Source organism: Cotesia glomerata, linkage group LG1, assembly GCF_020080835.1.
Source record: "Cotesia glomerata isolate CgM1 linkage group LG1, MPM_Cglom_v2.3, whole genome shotgun sequence".
In the NCBI taxonomy this organism is placed as follows: domain Eukaryota; kingdom Metazoa; phylum Arthropoda; class Insecta; order Hymenoptera; family Braconidae; genus Cotesia; species Cotesia glomerata.
The window spans coordinates 1,891,520-1,917,360 of record NC_058158.1 but is presented as its reverse complement, the minus strand read 5'-3'; the positions used below and the strand labels follow the sequence as shown (position 1 = coordinate 1,917,360).

General features: G+C 28.4%; 1 protein-coding gene and 1 long non-coding RNA gene across 2 annotated transcripts in view; one reads left to right on the top strand and one right to left on the bottom strand.

Annotated features, from left to right (window-relative positions):
* Positions 1-2,437: 2,437 nt before the first annotated feature.
* LOC123258442 overlaps positions 2,438-25,841 on the bottom strand; it is a 32,446-nt gene continuing 9,042 nt past the window's right edge. Inside the window, exons 2-3 of the long non-coding RNA XR_006508072.1 lie at positions 2,649-2,937; positions 2,438-2,531 (exon numbers count right to left, since the gene is read on the bottom strand). This is a non-coding gene — a long non-coding RNA (uncharacterized LOC123258442). The remainder of the gene's footprint in view (positions 2,532-2,648; positions 2,938-25,841) is intronic.
* On the top strand, positions 2,438-25,841 carry LOC123258422 (cilia- and flagella-associated protein 58-like). The gene is made up of 11 exons (XM_044718424.1): positions 2,438-2,545; positions 5,017-5,103; positions 5,484-5,612; positions 5,772-6,004; positions 14,764-15,040; positions 15,466-15,698; positions 18,431-18,842; positions 18,954-19,224; positions 21,635-22,149; positions 24,648-24,872; positions 25,000-25,841. Exons 1-11 carry the CDS (start codon positions 2,513-2,515, stop codon positions 25,267-25,269), a joined length of 2,685 nt encoding a protein of 894 aa, XP_044574359.1. The 5' UTR covers positions 2,438-2,512; the 3' UTR covers positions 25,270-25,841.

Sequence of the window (25,841 nt, the reverse complement as noted above, 5' to 3'; positions counted from 1 at the left end):
AAAGTTAGCAGTCTTGATCATTTTTTAATTTTTTTTTAACAAAAAAATTGCATTTTTAATTTATTAAAATTTCTATAGGTCAATTTTTAAAAAAGTCTAAAAAATTTTTAAACTTAAATATCTAATTGATGGTTTAAAAAGAAACAAAAGTTTGTTTTTTTAAACATCACATTAAAGTTAGTAGTCTTGACCATTTTTTAATTTTTTTTTAACAAAAAAATTAAAAAAAAAAATGTATTTTTAATTCATTAAAATTACTACAGGTAAATTTTTTTCCTAACTTTTTTTTTGCCATAATTTAGTTGTTGAAAATTTCTTAAAATCAATTGATGATTTAAGAAGAAACAAAAGTTTGTTTTATTTAATATCACATTAAAGTTAGCAGTCTTGACCATTTTTTAATTTTTTTTTAACAAAAAAAATTTTTATGAAAAATTATTTTTAAAAAATTGCATTTTTAATTTATTAAAATTTCTATAGATCAATTTTTTTCTTAATTTTTTTTTGCCATAATTTATTTACCAAAAAAAATTTTTCAAACTATTAAATATCTAAATGGTGTTTTAAGAAGAAACAAAAGATTGTTTTATTTAACATCACATTAAAGTTAGCAGTCTTGATCATTTTTTAATTTTTTTTTTAACAAAAAAATTGCATTTTTAATTCATTAAAATTTTTATAGGTCAATTTTTCTTTGTCATAATTTATTTGTCGAAAAAAAATTTTTAAACTATTAAACATCTAATTGATGGTTTAAGAAGAAACAAAAGTTTGTTTTTTTAAACATCACATTAAAGTTAGCAGTCTTGACCATTTTTCAATTTTTTTTTAATAAAAAAATTTTTTATGAAAAATTGCATTTTTAATTTATTAAAATTTCTAAATGTCAATTTTTTTTCCTAATTTTTTTGCCATAATTTATTTGTTAAAAAAATTCTCAAAACTATTAAAAATCTAATTGATGATTTAAGAAGAAACAAAAGTTTGTTTTATCTAACATCACATTAAAGTTAGCAGTCTTGACCATTTTTAATGTTTTTTAACAAAAAAATTTTTTCTAAAAAATTATTAAAAAAAAATTGCATTTTTAAATTACTAAAATTCCTCCGTTATTTTTTTTTTGCCATAATTTATTTGTTAGAAAAATTTTTAAGACTATTAAAAATCTAATTGATGATTTAAGAAGAAACAAAAGTTTGTTTATTTTTAATATCACATTAAAGTTAGCAGTTTTGACTATTTTTTAATTTTCTTTAACAAAAAAATTATTAAAAAAAATTGCATTTTTAATTTATTAAAATTTCTACATGTCATTTTTTTGCCATAATTTGTTTGTTAAAAAAATTCTTAAATTTATTCAACATCTAATTGATGATTTAAGAAGAAACAAATGTTTTTTTTTTAACAAAAAAAATTTTTATAAAAAATAATTAATAAAAATTTCATATTTAATTTATTAAAATTTCTACATGTCAATTTTTTTTCCTAATTTTTTTTGCGATAATTTATTTGTTAAAAAAATTCTTAAAACTATTAAAAATCTAATTGATGATTTAAGAAGAAACAAAAGTTTGTTTATTTTTAATATCACATTAAAATTAGCAGTCTTAACTATTTTTTAATTTTCTTTAACAAAAAAATTTTTTATCAAAAATTATTAAAAAAAATTGCATTTTTAATTTATTAAAATTTCTACAGGTCATTTTTTTGCCATAATTTGTTTGTTAAAAAAATTCTTAAATTTATACAACATCTAATTGATGATTTAAGAAGAAACAAATGTTTTTTTTTGAAAAAAAAAATTTTTATAAAAAATAATTAATAAAAATTTCATATTTAATTTATTAAAATTTCTACATGTCAATTTTTTTTCCTAATTTTTTTTGCGATAATTTATTTGTTAAAAAAATTCTTAAAACTATTAAAAATCTAATTGATGATTTAAGAAGAAACAAAAATTTGTTTTATTTAACATCACATTAAAGTTAGCAGTCTTGATCATTTTTGAATTTTTTTTTAACAAAAAAATTATTAAAAAAAAAAAATTGCATTTTTAATGTATTAAAATTCCTACATGTCAATTTTTTTTTGCCATAATTTATTTGTTAAAAAAATTCTTAAACCTATTAAATATCTCCTAAATTAATTTTCATTTATTTAACATAAATTTTAAGCGCCGTTAGTTTTTATAGAGTAATTAAATGCCAATTGTTATTACTATGATCCAGGGTTCAGAATGAATTACCCGAAGTCCAAACTATATACATGTATATAACATATAATAATATTATTTCCATTACCATGGATACATGAAACAAAGTTTAACTAGCTACCAGTTTACAAAAATAATAAACTCGGTGAATTATCATCTGAATAATTAATTGGCCTTTTTTTAATCGGTATTTTAGTGTTATTATTTTCATTAATTAGCATTTTTATTAACGATACAATTTATATTGAAGTATATTGTGAAAAACTTACCGAGCGGAATCGATCATTCATCGCTGCAACAATGGAGATGGAAATGAACGCTGAAATGGAGAGAGTAAGTTTACTTTTAATTATTCATTGTTTTAATAAAAAAATAATAAATGTTACCCTTGATATGAATTTTTATAATTAATTCGCTGTAGTATAAATTATTTTACCGAATAATTTTTTAGTAGATCCTCGGGCTTTGGATAATTGAATAATGCCATGACGGTAATGTTCGGCTTCCTAAAGTTAATAACCTTTTATGTTTTGGGTATTCCCAAGTCTTTTTCATTGGTCCATTAGCCTCCTCTGATGGATTTGGATGAAAGATTAAATTCCGAGTGAATAGTTTTGCTATAAAGCAAGTTACGGGCCTTTATAACTTTAGTTTATAACTAAACTAGCCAGCTTGCCTGATGCCTTCTGTTTCTGCTGGACTGACAGTTAATATCCTTCAATTATCTGCAATAAAATTTGATTTTATAATTAATTTAGGAGATATTTTATAATCTGTTATCTTATAACAAATTATGGTGAAAACATTAGAATAAAAATTAACGCAGAAATTTTATAAAAATTAAATATGCAATTTGTAACAAATAAAATTAACAAGTAATTGTTAACTTTAATGTCATAAAAAAATAATAAATTTATTGTAAGTATTTAGGCTGCATTTAAAAATACTCTGTCTCTAGATATATAATTAAGAAATGACCTTGTATTTTGTGAAATATTGACATTTTTAAAGATATAAGCTCATTCTGATGGTACACTCATCGAGACCTTTCATTTGAGTACCCACATCAATTTTTCATATATTTATATATTATATATATATATATATATATATATATATATATTTATATATTTATATATATGTATATATGAAAAGTATATCAAAAATGCAAGTGAGTACTCAAATGAAAACTCTTGATGAGTGTAACATCAGGATGAGCTTATATCTTTAAAAATTTCAGTAATTAAGAACTAACGTTGCTATCTTGTCAATTAATGATATTTTTGACGATATATGCTTATTTCAATATTACACTCATCAAGACCTTTCATTTAAGTACCCACATCAATTTTTCATATATTTATATATATTATATATATGTATATATGAAAGGTATATCAAAAATGCAAGTGGGTACTCAAACGAAAGCACTTGATGAGTGTAACATCAAGATGAGCTTATATCTTAAAAATATATATTACATAATTAAAAAATAACCTTGTATTTTTTGAACTATTGATATTTTTAAAGATATAAGCTCATTCCGATGTTAAACTCATCGAGACCTTTCATTTGAGTACCCACATCAATTTTTCATATATTTATATATTTATATATATGTATATATGAAAAATATATCAAAAATGCAAGTGGGTACTCAAATAAAAACTCTTGATGAGTGTAACATCAGGATGAGCTTATATCTTTAAAAATTTCAGTAATTAAGAACTAACGTTGCTATCTTGTCAATTAATGATATTTTTGACGATATATGCTCATTTCAATATTACACTCATCAAGACCTTTCATTTAAGTACCCACATCAATTTTTCATATATTTATATATATTATATATATGTATATATAAAAAATATATCAAAAATGCAAGTGGGTACTCAAACGAAAGCTCTTGATGAGTGTAACATCAGGATGAGCTTATATCTTAAAAATATATATTACAAAATTAAAAAATAACCTTGTATCTTTTGAACTATTGACATTTTTAAAGATATAAGCTCATTCCGATGTTAAACTCATCGAGACCTTTCATTTGAGTACCCACATCAATTTTTCATATATTTATATATATTATATATATATGTATGTATGAAAAATATATCAAAAATACATGTGGGTACTTAAATAAAAGCTCTTGATGAGTATAATATCAAAATGAGCTTATATCTTCAAAAATGTCAATAATTAAGAACTGACTTTGCTATCTTATCAACTATTGACAGTTTTAAAGATATAAGCTCATCCCTATATTATACTAATTGAGACCTTTCATTTGAGTACCCACATCAATTTTTCATATATTTATATATTTATATCTATTATATGTATGTATATATGAAAAATATATGAAAATGCATGTGGGTACTCAAATGAAAGCTCTTGATGAGTGTAACATCGGAATGAGCTTATATCTTTAAAAACATCAATATTTAATAAATTACAGTTCAATTTAACAGAATTCATTATTTAATAAAGCAAATTTTTATTTACCTATAGTTCACAAGTCGTCGCAGTCACATAGTGACTGCAAGGTTGCTAGTTTTTTTTTTAATCCGCTAAATTAATATTAATATTTTTTTCATTAAAAACAAAACATTTATTTTTAACTCTGACATTTTAAAAAAATGTCTAAATAAAAATATCTCAAAAAAAAATCTATGATTAGTAAGCTAAAAAATATTCAAATGAATATAGACTACAACTAAAATTTTCTACTGATTACCAAAATTATATATTCAAATAAATAAAATAAAGGTAAATATATTACCATAAATATTTATTTACAGGAAGACGGAAGCGAAAGTGGTGAACCATCGGCTGCAGGAAGTTCTGCAGGAAGCATTTATTGTACTTTAGAACGCGACTACGCTCGAGTAAGAATAACCATGACAAATATTTCACCCAGAATAAATGATAAACACAAACGACACGAAAAGGAATTAATGTATTAAATATTATAATCTCGCCGATGATAAATGACCGTTCATTAATATAGATATCGCTGGGATAGGAGTTTGTAAAATCTTAAGTAATGTATAATACGTGAGGGGCAAGAAAAATGTTTGCTCCACTTCTCGACTTAAAAAGCTCCGTTTAGTCATTTTTTTTTCTCTATTTTTTTTTTTAATATTTTTATTTTTATTTTTAATAGCTTACCTTTTTCTCAAGTCTATATCCAATTTAATAGGTGTTCGATCAATACTATTCCCTTGAATAATTTCCTCTTTTCGTTCTGTTCCACGTATACATTCAGCTGGTGAACGAAATGAAGAACAATGAAACGCTAGCAGCCTATGAACCAGAGTACACACGGCTTTTTGAAACTCTCTACAAATGCCGTCGGGATGAAGAGGAATTACTGGATAATTTTCGACAACTTCAGGTAAATTACCATAATATAAGTATTTATTTAAAATCGAGTGTTAAAATGATATTTTAATGACCAAAGCTCGAGTGGCTGGATGTTGAGAGATGAATGAAAGCTTTTATACTGAAGGATAAATTTAAAAGGATAAAATAATTGATCTGTTCTGTTGAATAGGAGGATTTTGTGAATAAAACAAACAAAATCGATGAACTTGAGAAAACAGTAGAAGAGAACGAATCGACGATAGCTAAATTAAATGAGAAAATAGTTCAAGTTTCAAAGCTCGCTGATACGGCACATACCCGAGAACAAAACGCTCAAGAGACTATCGAAAATTTACGGATTGCAATCAATAAATTAAATCGGGAAATTGAACAGAAGAATAAAAAGTTTGATATTGACGATGAGTTAGTCATTTTTATTTTATTTACTTATTTTCCTTCTGGTAAACTTTTTATAGAGGTGACACCTGTGTATAAACACCACACGGAAAAAAGTAAACTGTAAAAAATAACAGTCGATTTATAATAAGTAATGATCAACTGCTAAAAATTACCATTTCAAATAGTAAAATCGTGATTTTACTATTCACTTTATAATATTTACCATTTAAACGTTACAATTTACTCTTTACATGGAAGAAAATACTATTTCAAACAGTAATTTTCGCTATGTAAATGTCTAAAATGTTAAAGTATAATAATTAAGAATTCAGACTTTAATATTTATCAATCTGAATTTTTTTATTGGCTGTCCAGTCTATTGCACGAATTTTTTTAACTAATATTAAAGCAAAAATTTTTAAGGGAGTTGGGAAAGTACGGATAGGGGAAAGGGGGGGGGGCTACTCAGTGGGAATTTTTCCGTAATTGAAAAAATAATCAGACAGCCCAGACTGGGAATCGAACCCAGATCTCTCGGTTACGCGCCAAGGGCTCTACCAGTTAAGCTATCCGAGACAAGTACTGACTACTTTATTCAGTCACGTATATAAGACCCACCGAGCAAACAACGCCACCGTTCATCTTACGGTAAAGAGCCATATTAAAAGCAAAAATTTTTAAGGGAGTTGGGAAAGTACGGATAGGGGAAAGGCGATTTATAATATCGTTCGCCTGTATTCCCTACAGGCATAAACGATTTTAAAATTCGTATATAAATTTGTCATTAAAGGTAAATTTGACTGAAAAAATAATTCGGACGGCCCAGACCAGGAATCGAACCTGGATCTTTTGGTATCGCGCCAACTGCTCTTCCCTTAAGCTTTAATCCGCGACACTGTCTAATAATATTTAATATTTAATATCTATCATTTCGTACCTAAAAAATGATCTTATGATATATAAAAAGTATAAAATAAAGTTATGTAAGCAACGCTATTCTTATTGCCGAGGCTGAAGGCTGTCGAGTATCGTGAGGCCCGAGATCTGTGACGTAAGGTCTTACCCCCAGCCCGTGACAAGACTCGCCCCCACTCAACGAGGGTTGAGAGAACCACGAGAGAGATTTTTAGGGGCATTCCGACGCCACCCTTCATGAGGACCTCACGCGATGGGTCCTAGTACAACGTCACCCAGTCATTGTCATCCCTTAATTATATTGGCTTTCATTAGCTGTCTCATTCCGTAGTCATTGTCGGGTTATTACTTGTAGATGTATAAATAAATATGAGTGGTATACAAAATATAAACCTCGAGTCTTACAGTTAGTAAATTTCTAATACAAGCAACGTCAATATTTACACAGTAAAATGGTAAATTTTAAACACAACGCCAAAAATTAAACTGTAATTATTGACTTGCTTGAGCTGGTAAAATTTATATTTTAAAAGTATAATTTTTACTGTTTCAAATGTTAAATTCTCCCAGAGTGAGACCCCCTTCTCTTTCATAATTTATAGCTAAATTTGTCATTAAAGACAAATTTGGGAACTGGGGAAATAAAGGATAAAGGGAAGAGGAGGGACCTTACTCAGTAGGAATTTTTTCGGTAACCGAAAAAATAATTCAGACAGCCCAGACCGGGACTCGAACCCGGATCGTTTGGTTACGCGCCAAAAGCTCTCCCAGTTAAGCTATCCGAGACATTGTCCGTAACTACCATTCAGTCACCTAATAAGACCTACCGAGTAATAAACACCACCGTCCATCTTACGGTCAAGAGCCATAATTTATAGCTAAATTTGTCATTAAAGACAAATTTGGGAACTGGGGAAATAAAGGATAAAGGGAAGAGGAGGGACCTTACTCAGTAGGAATTTTTTCGGTAACCGAAAAAATAATTCAGACAGCCCAGACCGGGACTCGAACCCGGATCGTTTGGTTACGCGCCAAATTTTCCCCTTCTCATAATATCGACTATATATTGAAATGGCAATTTTTACTGTTTGAAACTGTAATTTTTTAAGATGAGTCATTATTTACTATAGTGACAGCTGCTAATCACTTATTTTGGATATTAAATTATAAATTGTGGCTTTTATACTTTCTACATTAAGTTCTGTAATATTTATATTTTTGCCACCCCGATGTCCGCTTTACTGTTTGAAACTATAAAAATTAACCGGAATCCGGGTGTAATATTACAGTTTACTTTTTTCCGTGCAGAAAAATAGTGCAAAAAAAGTTAACTAATAAATAATAGTTGATTTATAATAAGTATAATGATCAACTGGAAAAAATTACCATTCCAAACAGTATAATCGTGATTTTAATAATCAATAATATTAATTATTTAAATGCTACAATTTATTATTTGCATGGAAGAAATAGTTATTTTCGATACGTACACGGAGATAAATTAATTATACTACCTACTATACAAAAATAGTAACTCCTACTATCTAAAATGGTAATAAAATTAATTAGTAACAAAATAATAGGTGGTATCATTGACAATTGTAATAGTTACTATTAATAATGGTAACGATTACTATCAAAAATAATAATTGCAATTATTATAAATTATAACTGTAACAATCGAAGATGGTAACTGTAATCATCTTCGATTGTAAAAATTCTGAAAGAAAAAATAATATAAATTTACTTAATTAAATCCTTTATTTAGATCCATATTTTAGCTAATGTACATTTTTTTCTTTGAAATATTAAAATATTTTAAATTCCCTTCAAAATTTTTTTTTTTGAAAATTTGATTTTTTTTTTTTTTTAATTTGAATTTTATTGAAAATTTTGATTTTTTTGGAAATTTCAAATTTTTTTTTCAAAAATAAATGCATCCACGGTAACACAGATTTTTAATTTTTTTAATATTTTTTACTAGTTTAGATAGTAGTTATTATTATTACTGATTTATTTATTTCTTTTTGAAAGACCCAACAGCCAATGGCCATTAACAGGGTCACATAAGTATACAAATGAAATACAAATACATAAATTTATACATTATTATTACAATAAGGAGAGACAGCGGCCAAGGGCATTATATTAATAATTTAAATAGTCAATCCAAATTGTGATCCATCCAGCATATTAAATAAATAATACCAACTTAGCTTTATGAAATAGATTAGATTAATATTAAATAAGATTAATAATAAGTAATATTAAAAATATAGTAAATGCACAAGTAAAAACGTTAGGTGGTTATTAATTCATAATTTGTTTTCTTAGATACTAAAATGGTTGCTAGTACGTTGACTGTCAAGGGCTGATTGAAGCACATTATGTCTAGTACTATTTTATCATAACTATCATAACGGTAACTACAACCATCAAGTTATATTAGGAATGGCGATTTTGATAATAGTAGTAGCTAATTAAAATAATAACAGTTATTATTACTGGTTACCATCATAATAGTACACAGTAAAAAATTTTGCGTCATTGCGTCAAAAAATTTTGTGTTAAAAATTTTTATGTTAAATATTTTACACTTTTTTGTGTTAATTTAACATTTTTCTGTGTTAATTTAACACAATTAATGTTAAATTTACACATAAAAGTGTTAAATATTTAACACAAAATTTTTTGACGCAGTGACGCAAAATTTTTTACTGTGTAGTAGTTACCATCAAGATGGTAAATACTACAATTCAGATGGTTTACTTAATTATTTAAATAATATTTACTACCATTGAATTCAGTTGATAGTTTTTAACATAACTAGATAATAAACTCTACACGGAAAACAAATCCTATGAAAAATTACTATAGTAACATCGTAATCCAGGACTAGACTTTCAGTATCTCGATTTTTACGATCTGCCGTCTACAGAATAAAAATTGAATTATTGAAAATTACGATGTTATTTAGTAAATTTTTTTCCGTAAAAGCAAGTGAATAAGGACGCATACTATATGTTTTAATAAAAGAGAGACAGAGTCTAGTAGTTTGCGACGCCACCACCGAAAGATGACCAACTACTGTATCGAGGGTCTTATTATGTGACTGAACAAAAATTTTAGATATCCCCTCCGATAGCGTGGGGGATAAACCTTGGACTTGAGGCGGAGAGGGCACCGGGTTCGATTCCTGGATGATACAGAATTATTTTTCGGTGACCTAAACTTCTTTTGCCCTCCGGGCGGAAAGTGGCAACTTTCGTCCCGCTGCGCTAAACTAAGTTGCCGCTTTCCGCCTTCGTCGGACAAAAATAGTATACACTCCTCGGGAAGTAAATAAGAAAGCCTCAGATCACATGTTTGTTGACCTCGGCTTCGCCTCGGCCAACAATTACATGTGATCTGGAGACATTCTTACTTTACTTCCCTAGGTGTGTAATACACTATTTAATTTGAGTGATAGAAATTTACGATGTTGCATCGTATAAATTACGATGTTTGAGTTCTTTTTTTTTTTTTTTTTAAAGAAGTTTATTTTCATTCCAATCTTACATCTAGTTACATTAATAGAAAATTAACTTAAAAAATATTATAAGTATTGGGTGTGGTTGAAGGTTGTCCCGGAGTTGGCCCTCTCTTCATGCTGATTCTTTATGCTCTAGGCATTTTTGTGTTAACGAAAGGAGTGCAGAGTTGGGTATTATGGTATTTATCTACTTTGTTGTATCTTTTAGTAAAAAAATTTTTAAGCCGTGGAAAATTACAGATGTTTGAGTTCTGGTCCGGCACTGCAATGTCCTATACTAAAAATTACGATGTTTTCATTGTAATTTTTCGTACAATTTTCTTTCCGTGTACTATAAAATTTTCTCCGTGTATGCGCAAAGGCAGGGATTTTGACGGCTTGAAGTGACGTCACGAGTTTAAGGCTATGGCGCATTCCTATCAAGACCGAGTTATTTATCCGGACGAGCGTAGCGAGTCCGGATATAGTACGAGGTCTTGATGAGAATGTATCATAGTCTCAAACGCGTGCCTTCACTTCAAGTTTGTCAGAATCCCTACCTTTGAGCATAAAGGATTGAACATAATTTTTTGTCATATCAATTGTGAAAGTTGGATTTGAAAGAACCGTGAAAAATGTCTTATCATTGTTTATTTTCTTTAAAGTAATTGCCATAGTAGTTAAATTAGGTGGAGTTGATGTTTTTGTTAATAGTTCACTCATTTTTATTAATAACTTTATAATTTAAACACAAAGCCTGTCACACGAGATTAAATAGCGACGGATTAAATCTACGTATATGTTGAAGTCGTTTACAAGATTCGACTATAGCGTATTTTAGCAGCCGTGCAGAAATGTAGAGACAGATAGAGAGAGAGAAGTTACTTTTCGATACTAGTACGAGGTAAATTAACTAAACTATAGTGTCAGAAATTGTATTCTTTGCGCCCTCTGTGTGTTGCTTTAAAATCCAACTTTCACCGTTGATATGTCAAAAATATTATTTTAAACAGGATTCGCTCTGTAAATGTCGAAAATGTTAAAGTATGATAATTAAGAGTTTGGACTGATATTTATCATTTCGTACACTGATAGAAGAATTTATTTGTATTGAAAAATATTTTTTAATAGTTAACAAATCATTTATTAGAGACCATTTTTTAATATTAAACAAATATTTCTTAGTATTTAAAATGATTTTTTTGCATTTAATAAATCTGATATTCATTTATTAAGTATTAATAAATCTTTTTAAAAACTAAGAAATATTTGTTAAGGACTAAAAAGTGGTCTCTAATAAATGTTTTGTTAAATATTAACGAATATTTTTAACTATAAACAAATCCTTCTATCAGTGTACTTGAAAAATGATCGCATGATATGTAAAAAATACCAATCGAATCGTTTTAGCATTCCTTACAAGGTTTTCAGTTTAAAAAGTAGATGAGTTTATGATTTTTTTAGAAACTTGAAATTTTCAATTTCACATCTTCGCATTTCCGTGAATTTGCATGAATTACGGCGAATCCGGATGAATTAGGCTCTAAAAGTCTCAATAAATTTATTTCTAATGATTATTATATACCAATCGAATCGTTTTTGCATTCCCTACAAGGTTTTTAGTTAAAAAAGTAGATGAGTATTATTTTTTTAGAAAAATGAAATTTTCAATTTCACATCTTCGCATTTCCGTGAATTTGCATGAATTACGGCGAATCAGGATGAATTAGGCTCTAAAAGTCTCGATAAATTTATTTTTAATCCCTACTAACTGGAACCCAAGTGAATTTTACGGTCTACTTTTTTCCGTGTACATACATCAAGTTAAGCAAACATTAGCTAATGCAATGTATATATATCATCTTAATTTGTAGTTCAATAGATCTAATCCACTTCCCGAAATTCTTGCTTAATAACCTCTTTTTAAAATCAAGAGCTTTTAGATTATTGGAAAATAGATTGAAATATTTTATGGCCACAAAAAACGCACACAGCACAGAACAGAATGATTAACACAGAAAAGTGTTAAACATTTAACATAAAAATTTTTAACACAAAATTTTTTGACACATTGACGCAAAATTTTTTACTGTGTACACATTAAAATGTTAAATTCTACACAAACATTTTTACACTTTACACAATGACGAAAAATTTTTTACTGTGTAGAATTTAACATTTTAGTATGCTGATTCAACACACTGATAGAAGGATTTGTTTATAGTTAAAAAGATTTGTTAATATTTAACAAATTATTTATTTGAAGCCATTTGTTAGTCCTTAACAAATATTTCTTAGTATTTAAAAAGATTTATTAATATTTAATAAATTAATATCAGATTTATTAAATACAAACAAATCATTTTAAATACTAAGAAATATTTATTTAATATTAAAAAATGGTCTCTAATAAATGATTTATTAGCTATTAACAAATATTATTTAATACAAATAAATCCTTCTATCAGTGCACAATAGAGTGCTGATTCAACACAGATTGTGTAAAAAAAATTAGGAAAACGGTTGACCCTAAAGGCCATCCCTGCAACTTCCCGCTGATTCCGTTAATACCTGGCCGCTTTTTTGAGCTCTTCGAGCTCAAAAGTACAATCTGTGTGTTGTTTTAAGCTCTCCGAGCTCAAAAAGATACCTTTTCTATGCTTTTGAGCTCTTTGAGCTCAAAAGTCTGATAGAAGTTTCATAGAACACTATTTTTTGAATGTTTATACCGCAATAACTTTTGAATGAATGAACCGATTTTTACACGGTTGGCGGCATTCTACGCAGTTTTTTAAGCCTCATAAAGAATTTCTAAGTTTCAATTGGTCAAACTAGAAATTTCGGAGTAACTCTGAAAAAACACTTTTTTCGGTTTTCTTTCGTTCACGATATCTCTCGAACGAATCAACCGATTTTGACCGGATTGGCGGCGATCGACGTGGTTTTTCAAGGTTGAGAGCTGATTAGTTTTTGGAATCGATCGGTTGAGCCGTTTAAAAGTTATCCCAAAAAAACCACTTCAGATTCTTGTTGATTCAACACAGATTGTGTAAAAAAAATTAGGAAAACGGTTGACCCTAAAGGCCATCCCTGCAACTTCCCGCTGATTCCGTTAATACCTGGCCGCTTTTTTGAGCTCTTCGAGCTCAAAAGTACAATCTGTGTGTTGTTTTAAGCTCTCCGAGCTCAAAAAGATACCTTTTCTATGCTTTTGAGCTCTTTGAGCTCAAAAGTCTGATAGAAGTTTCATAGAACACTATTTTTTGAATTTTCAAATCGCAATAACTTTTGAATGAATGAACCGATTTTTACACGGTTGGCGGCATTCGACGCAGTTTTTTAAGCTTCATGAAGAATCTTCAAGTTTAAATTGATAGAACGAATAATTTCGGAGTCATTCCGAAAAAACACTTTTTTCGGTTTTCTTTCGTCAACGATAACTCACGAACGAATCAATCGATTTTGAACAGACTGGCGGCGATCGACGTGGTTTTTTGATCTTAAGAGCTGATTAGTTTTTGGAATCGATCGGTTGAGCCGTTTAAAAGTTATCCCAAAAAAACCACTTCAGAAAAAATTTTTTTTCCTACTTTTTTTTAGATTTCTCCAAATTTCTCAAAATCTATCGGTCCAAATCGATTCAAATTAACAGGAAATCTAAGTTTGGCAAAGCCCTTTCGAATGGCACCAACCGCGATGAAATCGGTTCAATCGTTCAAAAGTTATAAGAGGTTTACATACTTACACGCACCCACACACACACACATACATACAGACATAGTGACACCCTCGCGGGAATAGTCAGGAAAGCTTTCTAGGACCTCAAAACGTCGAGATCTGATGAAAACTCGATTTTCGAAAAACGGGGTAAAACCAATAACTTCCCGATTTTTGAAAATTTTCAATTTTCTTAGCGGGAAGTTAAAAAGTCATCAACACAAATTTTTGTGTTAAATTTGACGAAAAATTTTTTACTGTGCATTTTTGGTACTTAAAGTTTTATTAATTTTTGGTAAAATTATCTGTTTATTTCGTGTATTTATAAACCTCTGAGTGCATTAATTTACAATCAGTAAAATAATAAATTAGCGCATTTAAAATATAATATTGGTTGATTTTTAAAGGTACTAATATATCAATTTTCATTTTACTTATCAATTTATTCTGTAAATTTACAATAGGTTTCATCATTCAATAGTTTAAAAATTTATTTAATTTTTTTTAATAAAAATATTCAATTAATTGTTTATTAAGAAGATAAGATACCTTTTTTATTTTGTTTAGATTTGCAAAGTAATAAGAATAAGCAAATGAAAAGTAAATGAAATTATTATTTTTACTATTATTATTATTACAGCGGTGAAGTTGCAAAACAAAATGAAAACTCGGCTATTGAAAAAGAACGACTGACAAACGAAATAGAAACTTTGAAACAAAGTATAAAAAGCAAGTCTATGTACACTGAAGAACTCGAGAAAAAGATGAGTGAGGTAGACAATCAAATAAGCAAGATGCAGGAAAACATGGAAGTTCAGATGAATGAAATATCGAAAGAACGGTTGGTGCGCGAAAGACTTGAGAGAGAAATAATAGAACTCGAGGAAGAGCTCAAGATAAAAGCCAACCTATTGCAGGTAGTACTATTCAGATTATTTTGAATTTTAACCATTGATTTAGCACTTTCTCAGAAAATAATTCTTTTAATTTTAATGAAATGTCTTAAAGCTAATTGAAGCTCGGTAGTAGCTTCCAGAGTGCTTATTAAAATGTAACAAATATTGCCTCTGACTTTACGAATATTGTTTTAACGATCTTCGTCAGAATGATGTAAGTTAAAAGGGATTTTATTTTCGAGGTCATATTTTGAATTTCATGAGATTCTATTTGAATTTTTTAAAAGATTATTTTTTGTATTTAATGTCATTTTTTTTTTGGGGGGAAATTCGAGTTATTTTTAAAGTGCAGATAATTGATTGATTTACATGAATTTATTTTTTTTTTTTTTTTTTTATTTTTATACTATTGGCTAGTTCGAGTATATGAAGATAGATACTTTCAGGCTGCAAACACTCTGGTGAAAAACTCGGCCAGCAATGCCAGTCGCATTGAAAATCTCCTGAGGGAGCAACGAGCGGCTAACGAAAAATTGCGCAAGGAAGTGAGCAAATTGATGACTGGGAGAATAAACCTGCAAACGGAATTGAATAATTCGAATAAGCGGGTCAAAGAAATTGAAAGAGTATTGGTTGAGAAGACAAATGAATACAAACTTTCAGTTCAGGAAATTAAAAGGTATGGTCGCTAAACTATTATTGTAAATTAGCTTTTGTTTTAGGTGGTTTATTTTGTTCGACGGTAAAGTGCAATTTCCGATTAATTCTATATTTTACGCACTGAAAAAATTATTATTATTATTATTTATTTAAATAATAATGCCAAAGCAGTTGCCGGATAATTATGGCAATAGTAGATACGATAATATAAAGATAACAATAAAGATATCTATGATTAATTATAATCTATATTATTAAGAGATTAAGCAAAGTTTTGTGACCTATTTATATGATAAAATGGGTTTTTATGGTTAAATTTGGTATCATTGGAAAAGTCTTGACCTGGAGTTGTGCCTGTTCATGGTTTTATATCATTCTCACTAATAGTCAATTTATAATAAGTACTTACGCTGCATTCGAAAATGTTCAATCTCTAGATACATAATTAAGAATTAACCTTGCATCTCGTAAACTAATGACATTTTTAAAGATATAAGCTCATCCCGATGTTACACTCATCAAGACTTTTTATTTGAGTACCCACATCAATTTTTCATATATTTTATATATTTATATATATTATAAATATGTATATATGAAAAATATATAAAAAATGCATGTGGGTACTCAAATAAAAGCTCTTGATGAGTGTAACATCAGGATAAGCTTATATTTCAAAAATGTCAATAATTAAGAACTGACCTTGCTATCTTCTCAACTACTGACATTTTTGAAGATGTAAGCTCATCTCGGCATTACACTCATCGAAACCTTTCATTTGACTACCCACATCAATTTTTCATATATTTTATATATTTATATATATTATAAATATGTATATATGAAAAATATATAAAAAATGCATGTGGGTACTCAAATAAAAGCTCTTGATGAGTGTAACATCAAGATGAGCTTATATCTTCAAAAATGTCAATAATTAAGAACTGACCTTGCCATCTTGTCAACTAAAGATATTTTTTAAGAAATAAACTCATCCCCATGTTACACGCATCGAGACCTTTTATTCGAATACCCACATCAATTTTTTATATATTTTATATATTTATATATATTATAAATATTTATATATGAAAAATACATCAAAAATGCATGTTGGTACTCAAATGAAAGCTCTTGATGAGTGTAACATCAGAATGAGCTTATATTTTAAAAAATGTCAATAATTAAGAACTGACCTTGCTATCTTGTCAACTACTGACATTTTTGAAGATGTAAGCTCATCTCGGCATTACACTCATCGAAACCTTTCATTTGAATACCCACATCAATTTTTCATATATTTTATATATTTATATATATTATAAATATGTATATATGAAAAATATATAAAAAATGCATGTGGGTACTCAAATAAAAGCTCTTGATGAGTGTAACATCAAGATGAGCTTATATCTTCAAAAATGTCAATAATTAAGAACTGACCTTGCCATCTTGTCAACTAAAGATATTTTTTAAGAAATAAACTCATCCCCATGTTACACGCATCGAGACCTTTTATTCGAATACCCACATCAATTTTTTATATATTTTATATATTTATATATATTATAAATATTTATATATGAAAAATACATCAAAAATGCATGTTGGTACTCAAATGAAAGCTCTTGATGAGTGTAACATCAGAATGAGCTTATATTTTAAAAAATGTCAATAATTAAGAACTGACCTTGCTATCTTGTCAACTACTGACATTTTTGAAGATGTAAGCTCATCTCGGCATTACACTCATCGAAACCTTTCATTTGAATACCCACATCAATTTTTCATATATTTTATATATTTATATATATTATAAATATGTATATATGAAAAATATATAAAAAATGCATGTGGGTACTCAAATAAAAGCTCTTGATGAGTGTAACATCAAGATGAGCTTATATCTTCAAAAATGTCAATAATTAAGAACTGACCTTGCCATCTTTTCAACTAAAGATATTTTTTAAGAAATAAACTCATCCCCATGTTACACTCATCGAGACCTTTTATTCGAATACCTACATCAATTTTTCATATATTTTATATATTTATATATATTATAAATATGTATATATGAAAAATATATAAAAAATTCATGTGGGTACTCAAATAAAAGCTCTTGATGAGTGTAACATCAAGATGAGCTTATATCTTCAAAAATGTCAATAGTTAACAAAGTACAGTGCAATTTAACAAAATTCATAATTTAAAAATGTAAAATTTTATTTATTCATAGTTCACAAGTCACTGCAGTCACATAGTGACTGCAAGGTTGCTAGTATGATTTAATTTTAACATTATTTAACTCGGGGAGATGAATTTAAATAATAACTATAGATATACAAGTCAATGATGATAACAATGTTATTTATATTAACACAGAAGATATTAATATGTAATAAGTAACTTAATTTAAGTCTCTATTAAAGGCTCCATTAAATAATCAAACAATTTGGTTTTAAAGAACTCAATACTGTATCTATAATATCGTAAAAAATAATAATTTGAATCAAGAGAAAAATTCTTGAATCAAAAGTTTTATTGTCTTAAATAAAGATGAAAAATCCTTTAATTAATTAAAATTTACTTAAGTCAAGAAAAATTTCTTAGTTTAAGAATTTTCCTACTTAAATCAGAATAAAATTCTCTGAAATTATTTACCCGATTCAAGGAAGAAAAATTATCACCTGTAAGACAATCTATAAAGTCGAATGATAATGATAATAATATAAATGTGTGTGTAAATAGATTGCAGGAAGAAGTGTCCAAGAGTAAAGCCGAGAATGATTGGAGCGTTAGCAAATACACCAAGATCGATAAGGAACGCGCTAAAATGGAAAAGGATCTCGAGCACGTAAAAGTTGCTTTGAAAAACTCTGAGATCCATTTGAGTTCATGCCAGCGTCAAATAACTGAGGAAAAAAAGTCTGTTGACTTGGCCGTACGGGAAAAGAACGTTGTGATTAAAAATCTTGAAAATCTAAAAGACACACTCGAAAAAACTCACGCTAAGATTAGTGTATTGGAATCGAGTAAACGAAAGCTCGAGGGCGAGCTCCAAGAGGCACTACATGTTAATTGTTCTTTGAATAAAAAAATTGAGGCTCTTGAAAAAGATAGGGACAAGTATTGTCAACAAGTTGCTCAAGTACAGCACCAGGTGATTTAGATTTTTCTTAATACTTTTTTTTTATATTATATTATGTTGTAAAATACTCGCGCTTTTTTCTCCGAGTAATTAATTGCCTGTTTATTTGTTTTTAAAAATCAGCTTGATGAATCGGCGAATCTGGTGAAGGAAAAAGAGACTGAGGTGGTGAATTATTCAAAGGAGCTAGGGGAAATTAAGAAAAAATTTCGACATCAGCAAAATTTATTTGAGAGCACTCGAGCCGAAAAAAATATGTGTAATAAAAATTTGACTGTTAAGAAAGAGGAAATCGACGAGCTGAGAGACAAATTGAAGCTCATGGTTCACCAAATAGAGCAGTTGAACGAGGAGCTCGCAATTAAGGAAAGTAATATAGCCAAGGGAGAGTTTTGTGAGTGATTAATTTTCGTCATACTAGGAATTTCGTGATAACTTTGCTGAGAAAATAGAGACGACTAGAGAATAGAATATTAATATAATTGAGAGGGATAAAAAAAATTCATTTTTATCATTCTAAATCTCAATTTATGTGTTTAAGAATAAAAGTTATATCGTTAGATTCGATAAAGTTTGCTAGCGACCTTGCAGTCACTATGTGACTTGTGAACTATAAATTAATAAAATTTTGCTTTATTAAATAATTAATTTTGTTAAATTGCAATGTACTTTTTTAACTATTGACGTTTTTAAAGATATAAGCTCATCCCGATGTTACACCCATTAAGAGCTTTCATTTGAGTAGCCACACACAGAAAGAAAGGTTCACTTCAGCCAAGAAAATATTTTTCTTCATAATTATTTACTTGGGCGAAGAAAAATTAGTTTTTGACACAAGAAATTTCACTTATTCCAACAAATCAATTCCCTTGCTTCAAGAAATACGTTTCTTGATCCAAGACAATTTATTTAAGTCAAGAAAATTTTCTTGTTTTGAGAAAATTTCTCTCTTGCTCCAAAAAATTTAGTTCTTGACAGAAGTAAATTTTCTTGTCTTGAGAAAATTTTTCTCTTGCTCCAAAAAATTAAATATCTTTATAGTAAATTTTCATTAATATTTCTATTGACTAACATGTCAAATGGGAAGATCAAATAATATTGAATCATTCTTTTTCATTCAATATATATAATTGCGCGCTAAAATAATCTAAAATAGGTATCAAATATTCAAGAGAAAAATTTTCTCAAGATGAGAAAATTTTTTTCTCAGCTGTAGTAGGTAGCGCTGCTTCCCTAAAGTATCTAAAAATCTTGATCAATTATAAAAATTTCTTGTATCAAGTATTTTGATAATTTGAATTAAGAAAAAATTACTTCCACCAAGAATAGAATTTTAAGAAAAATTTTTACTTCGGCCAAGACAACTTCGGTCTTCCTTCGGACGACCGAAAATTTACTTGAGCCGCAAGAATTTTGTTCTCCAGTCAAGAAATCTTTCTTTCTGTGCATGCATTTTTGATATATTTTTCATATATACATATATGTAAAATATATAAATATATGAAAAATTGATGTGGGTACTCAAATGAAAGGTCTCGATGAGTGTAACATCGGGGTGAGCTTATATCTTTAAAAATGCCATTAGTTGACAAGATAGCAGTCAGTTCTTTGACATTTTATATGTCATATATACATATGACATATATACATATGACATATATATATATATATATATATATATATATATATATATATATATATATATATATTAAATATAATACATATAAATATATGAAAAATTGATGTGGGTACTCAAACGAATGGTCTCGATGAGTGTAATGTCGAGATGATCTTATATCTTCAAAAATATCATTAGCTGACAAGTTAGCAAGGTCAGTTCTTAATTATTGACATTTTTTAAGATATAAGCTTATCTTGATGTTACACTCATCAAGAGCTTTCATTTGAGTACCCACATGCATTTTTGATATATTTTTCATGTAATCATATATATACTATATATAAAAATATGGAATATATGAAAAATTGATGTGGGTACTCAAATGAAAGGTCTTAATGAGTTTAACATCAGGATGAGCTTATATCTTCAAAAATATCATAAGTTGACAAGATAGCAGTCAGTTCTTAATTACTGACATTTTTTAAGATATAAGCTCATCCTGATGTTACACTCATTAAGAGCTTTCATTTGAGTAGCCACATGCATTTTTGATATATTTTTCATATATATATACATATATGTAAAATATATAAAAATATGAAAAATTGATGTGGGTACTTAAATGAAAGGTCTTGATGAGTATAACATCATGATGAGCTTATACCTTCAAAAAAATCATTAGTTGACAAGATAGCAAAGTTAGTTCTTAATTATTGACATTTTTTAAGATATAAGTTCATCCTAATATTACACTCATCAAGAGCTTTTATTTAAGTACTCACATCATTTTTTCATATATTTATATATCTATATATATTGTATATACGTATATATAAAAAATATATAAAAAATGCATGTGGGTACTCAAATGAAAGCTCTTGATGAGTGTAACATCGGGATGAGCTTATATCTTTAAAAATGTCAATAGTTCACGAGATACAAGGTCATTTTTTAATTATGTATCTAGAGATAGAGCATTTTCGAATGCAGCCTAAATACTTATCATAATAAATTGACTATTGATGAGAAGAATGATATAAAACCATGAAAAGACACAACCCCAGTTCAAGACCTATCCAACGATACTAAATTCAACCATAAAAACCCATTTTATCATATAAATACACTGACCACAATATTTCGCTTATTCTCTTAATAAAATAGATTATTGATTTTATTTTAGGTCTGAGGAAGGCTGAAAAAGAAAAAGAAGCTGCGAGAATTGAGTTGCAATCGGCGCAAAAAAATATATCGGATTTACGTAAAACACTGGAGGACAATAAAATAAATGAGAAACAGTTACGGGAGGCCGTTAAAACTGCTGATGCGGATGTCAGTCGTTTGAAAAAAGATATTGACAACATTATGAACGAACGAGATGTTTTGGGCACGCAGCTAGTCCGTCGGAATGACGAATTAAATTTACAATCCAGCAAAATAAAACTTTTGCACCAGACACTAAGCAAAGGCGAGGCCGAGTACTCACAAAGGCTCGAGGATATCAGATTACTAAAATTAGAAATAAATAAATTGCGAGGCGAAAAAGTGTTGTTAGTTAAGAGTCTGAACAACACGAGTGATTTGCGTCATGAAATTTTACACTTGAATCGCGATATGACACGAGAACGGCTCAAAGTCGTGGCACTTGAAGAAGAACTACAGAACCCGTTGAATATTCATCGCTGGAGAAAACTTGAAGTAAAAATAATCGTTTCGTGTCTGCTCATTTCATTATTTTATTATTAATTTATTTTTAATGTCTTCGTCTCTTGTTATTATCATCACTGTCAACGTTGACATTATTTTACTACTTTACTATTCATTTATTCCTTTTATCGTTTGTCAATTATATTATTATAATTACTGTTTAATAAGGTTTTAGTCAAACTCAATGCCAAACCGCAATTATTGAATCCTTAATTGATAATTGGTTTTATCATTCTAATTAGCTGTTTGCTTCTATTAGTGCGCTTATCCTGGATTACAGTAAATTCATTAATTTAGATTTTTATTTTTACAATTACAATCATTTACATTAAAAATTAAATTAATTTAATTTACTTTTGAATTTTTATTCAATCATGTAAAAAAAAATAACAGCTCTACAGTAATAAAAAGCTCGATAAATATTGAAAAATAAATAGAAAAATTGGTATTTATTTAAAAGTGGGGTCAATTATTTTCATTTTCATTTTTTTGGAAAATTTTGATATATTTTTTTTGAAAAATACAAAAAAAAAGTTGAATATTACAATTTTAAAAAATTTTAAAAAAAATTTATTATTTTTTTAGAAAATTGTAATATTCCATTTTTTTTTCTTAATTTTTTGTTTTTTTATGTACTTAAAAAAAAAAATATATCAAAAAAATAAAAAAAAATAAATTAGAAATTTTATCCAAAAACATGAGAGCCAAAATTTTTTCCAACTTTTGAAGGCAAAAAACCTATCGAAATCTTTATTTTTTTCTTTCACGATATTTTTTATCACAAATGCGCCAAAAAAACAAGCAGAATCAAAAAAAATTAAAAATTGTTCAACAGCCATAATTTATAGCTAAATTTGTCATTAAAGACAAATTTGGGAACTGGGGAAATAAAGGATAAAGGGGGGAGGAGGGACTTTACTCAGTAGGAATTTTTCGGTAACCGAAAAAATAATTCAGACAGCCCAGACCGGGACTCGAACCCGGATCTCTCGGTTACGCGCCAAGGGCTCAAAAATTTTTCACCTAGATATGGCCAAAAATAGGGTTGACCCCACTTGTAAATAATTACCAATATAGTAAATATTTACAAGTGAGGTCACCATTTTAATTTTCATTTTTTTGAACGAATTTCTATTTGATTTTATTGATATTTTTTTTTTTTGAAAAATACAATAAAAAAAATTAGGAAAACGGTTGACCCTAAAGGCCATCCCTGCAACTTCCCGCTAATTCCGTTAATACCTGGCCGCTTTTTTGAGCTCTTCGAGCTCAAAAGTACAATCTGTGTGTTGTTTTAAGCTCTCAGAGCTCAAAAAGATACCTTTTCTATGCTTTTGAGCTCTTTGAGCTCAAAAGTCTGATAGAAGTTTCATAGAACACTATTTTTTGAATGTTCATACCGCAATAACTTTTGAATGAATGAACCGATTTTTACGCAGTTGGCGGCATTCTACGCAGTTTTTTAAGCCTTATAAAGAATTTCTAAGTTTCAATTGGTCAAACTAGAAATTTCGGAGTAACTCTGAAAAAACACTTTTTTCGGTTTTCTTTCGTTCACGATATCTCTCGAACGAATCAACCGATTTTGACCGGATTGGCGGCGATCGACGTGGTTTTTCAAGGTTGAGAGCTGATTAGTTTTTGGAATCAATCGGTTGAGCCGTTTAAAAGTTATCCCAAAAAAACCACTTTAGAAAAAATTTTTTTTCCTACTTTTTTTTAGATTTCTCCAAATTTCTCAAAATCTATCGGTCCAAATCGGTTCAAATTAACAGGAAATCTAAGTTTGGCGAAGCTCTTTCAAATGGCACCAACCGCGATGAAATCGGTTCAACCGTTCAAAGGTTATAAGAGGTTTACATACTTACACACACACACACACATACATACATACAGACATAGTGACACCCTCGCGGGAATAGTCAGGAAAGCTTCCTAGGACCTCAAAACGTCGAGATCTGATGAAAACTCGATTTTCGAAAAACGGGGTAAAACCAATAACTTCCCGATTTTTGAAAATTTTCAATTTTCTTAGCGGGAAGTTAAAAAGATATTGATTATCACAATTTTAACAAATTTTCAAAAAAATTTATAAATTAAAAATAAAAATTGTGATATTGAATTTTTTTTTTAAATTGTTCGTTTTTTTATTTACTTTTCAACAAAAAATATATCAAAAAAAGATAAAATAGAAATTTTATCCAAAAACATGAGCCAAAATTTTTTCCAACTGTTTAATAATTAAAAAATGTTAATTTTTCACTTAGATATGGCCAAAAATAGGGTGGACCCGACTTGTAAATAATTACCCTAAATTTACTTTTTAATTTTTATTATTTATTATTATTAAATCATTAAAAAAAAAAAAAAAAAAAAAAAAATTCTACAGTAATAAAAAGCTCGATAAATATTGACAAATAAATAGAAAAATAAATATTGTAAAATAATATAAAGCTCTTTATTTATTAATTATTTAACTTATTTTCCAGGGATCGGATCCAACAACGATGGAGCTATTGAAAAAGATCCAAATCCTCCAGAAACGTTTACTTAAAATGAATCAACTCGTGATATCAAAAAGCAATAAGATAAAGGAAATTGAAAAATTGTACATGGAGCTAAGACAAATTCTTGCGAAGCAGCCAGCCCCGCAATCAATATCTAATCTCGTTAAGGCTAGAGAGGCTCTGCGAGAAAGAGGCAAGCAGATGAAGGTACTAACTCGTGTATTGATTTAAAAATATTTAATTTAAAAAAAAAGCTAGGTAGTATAAAAAAAAAATTAATTATCGCTCTAAGAATAAACAAAAGGTAATAAAATGAAAATGATTTTTTATACAGTGCCTAACTGCAGAGTTAAACATGTGGGAGTGCCGAACAAACGAGTATAAATACGAAGTAGAGAGGCTGAATAAAGAACTGCGAGAACTAAAGGCCAAGTACTTAGCATTGAAGCGGAAAAGCTCGTCGAAGTCATTGAAAAGCAGCTGCGGAACTATCATAAGCGATTCGCCGCGATCATCAGCTTCGCCAGCTAATCAAAAAAAATACTACGGTGGCGGATTTACTATGCTTGTCGCGCCCTCACAAAATTATTATAGCTTAGAATAATCAATTGTCGCTAAATAAATTATTTCACGCGATGTTTAAATTAAATTAATTAACAAGCCTCGTAATAGAATCAACGGGTACTCTGTAACATGATCAATAAGCGCATCCATGTATTAATTCAATGAAAGTATACTTGATATATATGTCCGGTTATACTATGTCCAGGTATATATTTATAATTAATAGGAGATAGCGAAAATTGTTTCATCACATACAAAATTGTTTGTGTCATATCGCTGTCATTGTCATTACAGAGTACTCTGTGTTGGCGTACTACTATGTACCAACGGTTGAACAATTATTATCGGGAACTTGGTTATTAATCGTTTAACCGCCAATTGGTCCGTGCATAGTCATGCATTATTGTCCTCATGTCTATCATAAATACTAAATAACGTATTTACTCTTTTGCTCTACTAATAATACACTAACTGATGATTTTCATTATTGTCTTGTTAATAATATGTTTGACGGATTAGGCCATCGTCAATAATTTAATCTTCCCAAATATTAGTTTCAAATTAGCAGATATAAAATACAAAGAACGCGGAAATTTAATTTCTTCTTTTGAT

Coding starts and splice junctions, on each gene's coding strand:
- LOC123258422 (XM_044718424.1), top strand. CDS start 2,513: ATGGAGATGGAAATGAACGCTGAAATGGAGAGA. Junction 6,005..14,763: donor AAGTTTGATATTGACGATGA/GTTAGTCATTTT, acceptor TTATTATTACAG/CGGTGAAGTTGCAAAACAAA. Junction 22,150..24,647: donor ATCGCTGGAGAAAACTTGAA/GTAAAAATAATC, acceptor CTTATTTTCCAG/GGATCGGATCCAACAACGAT.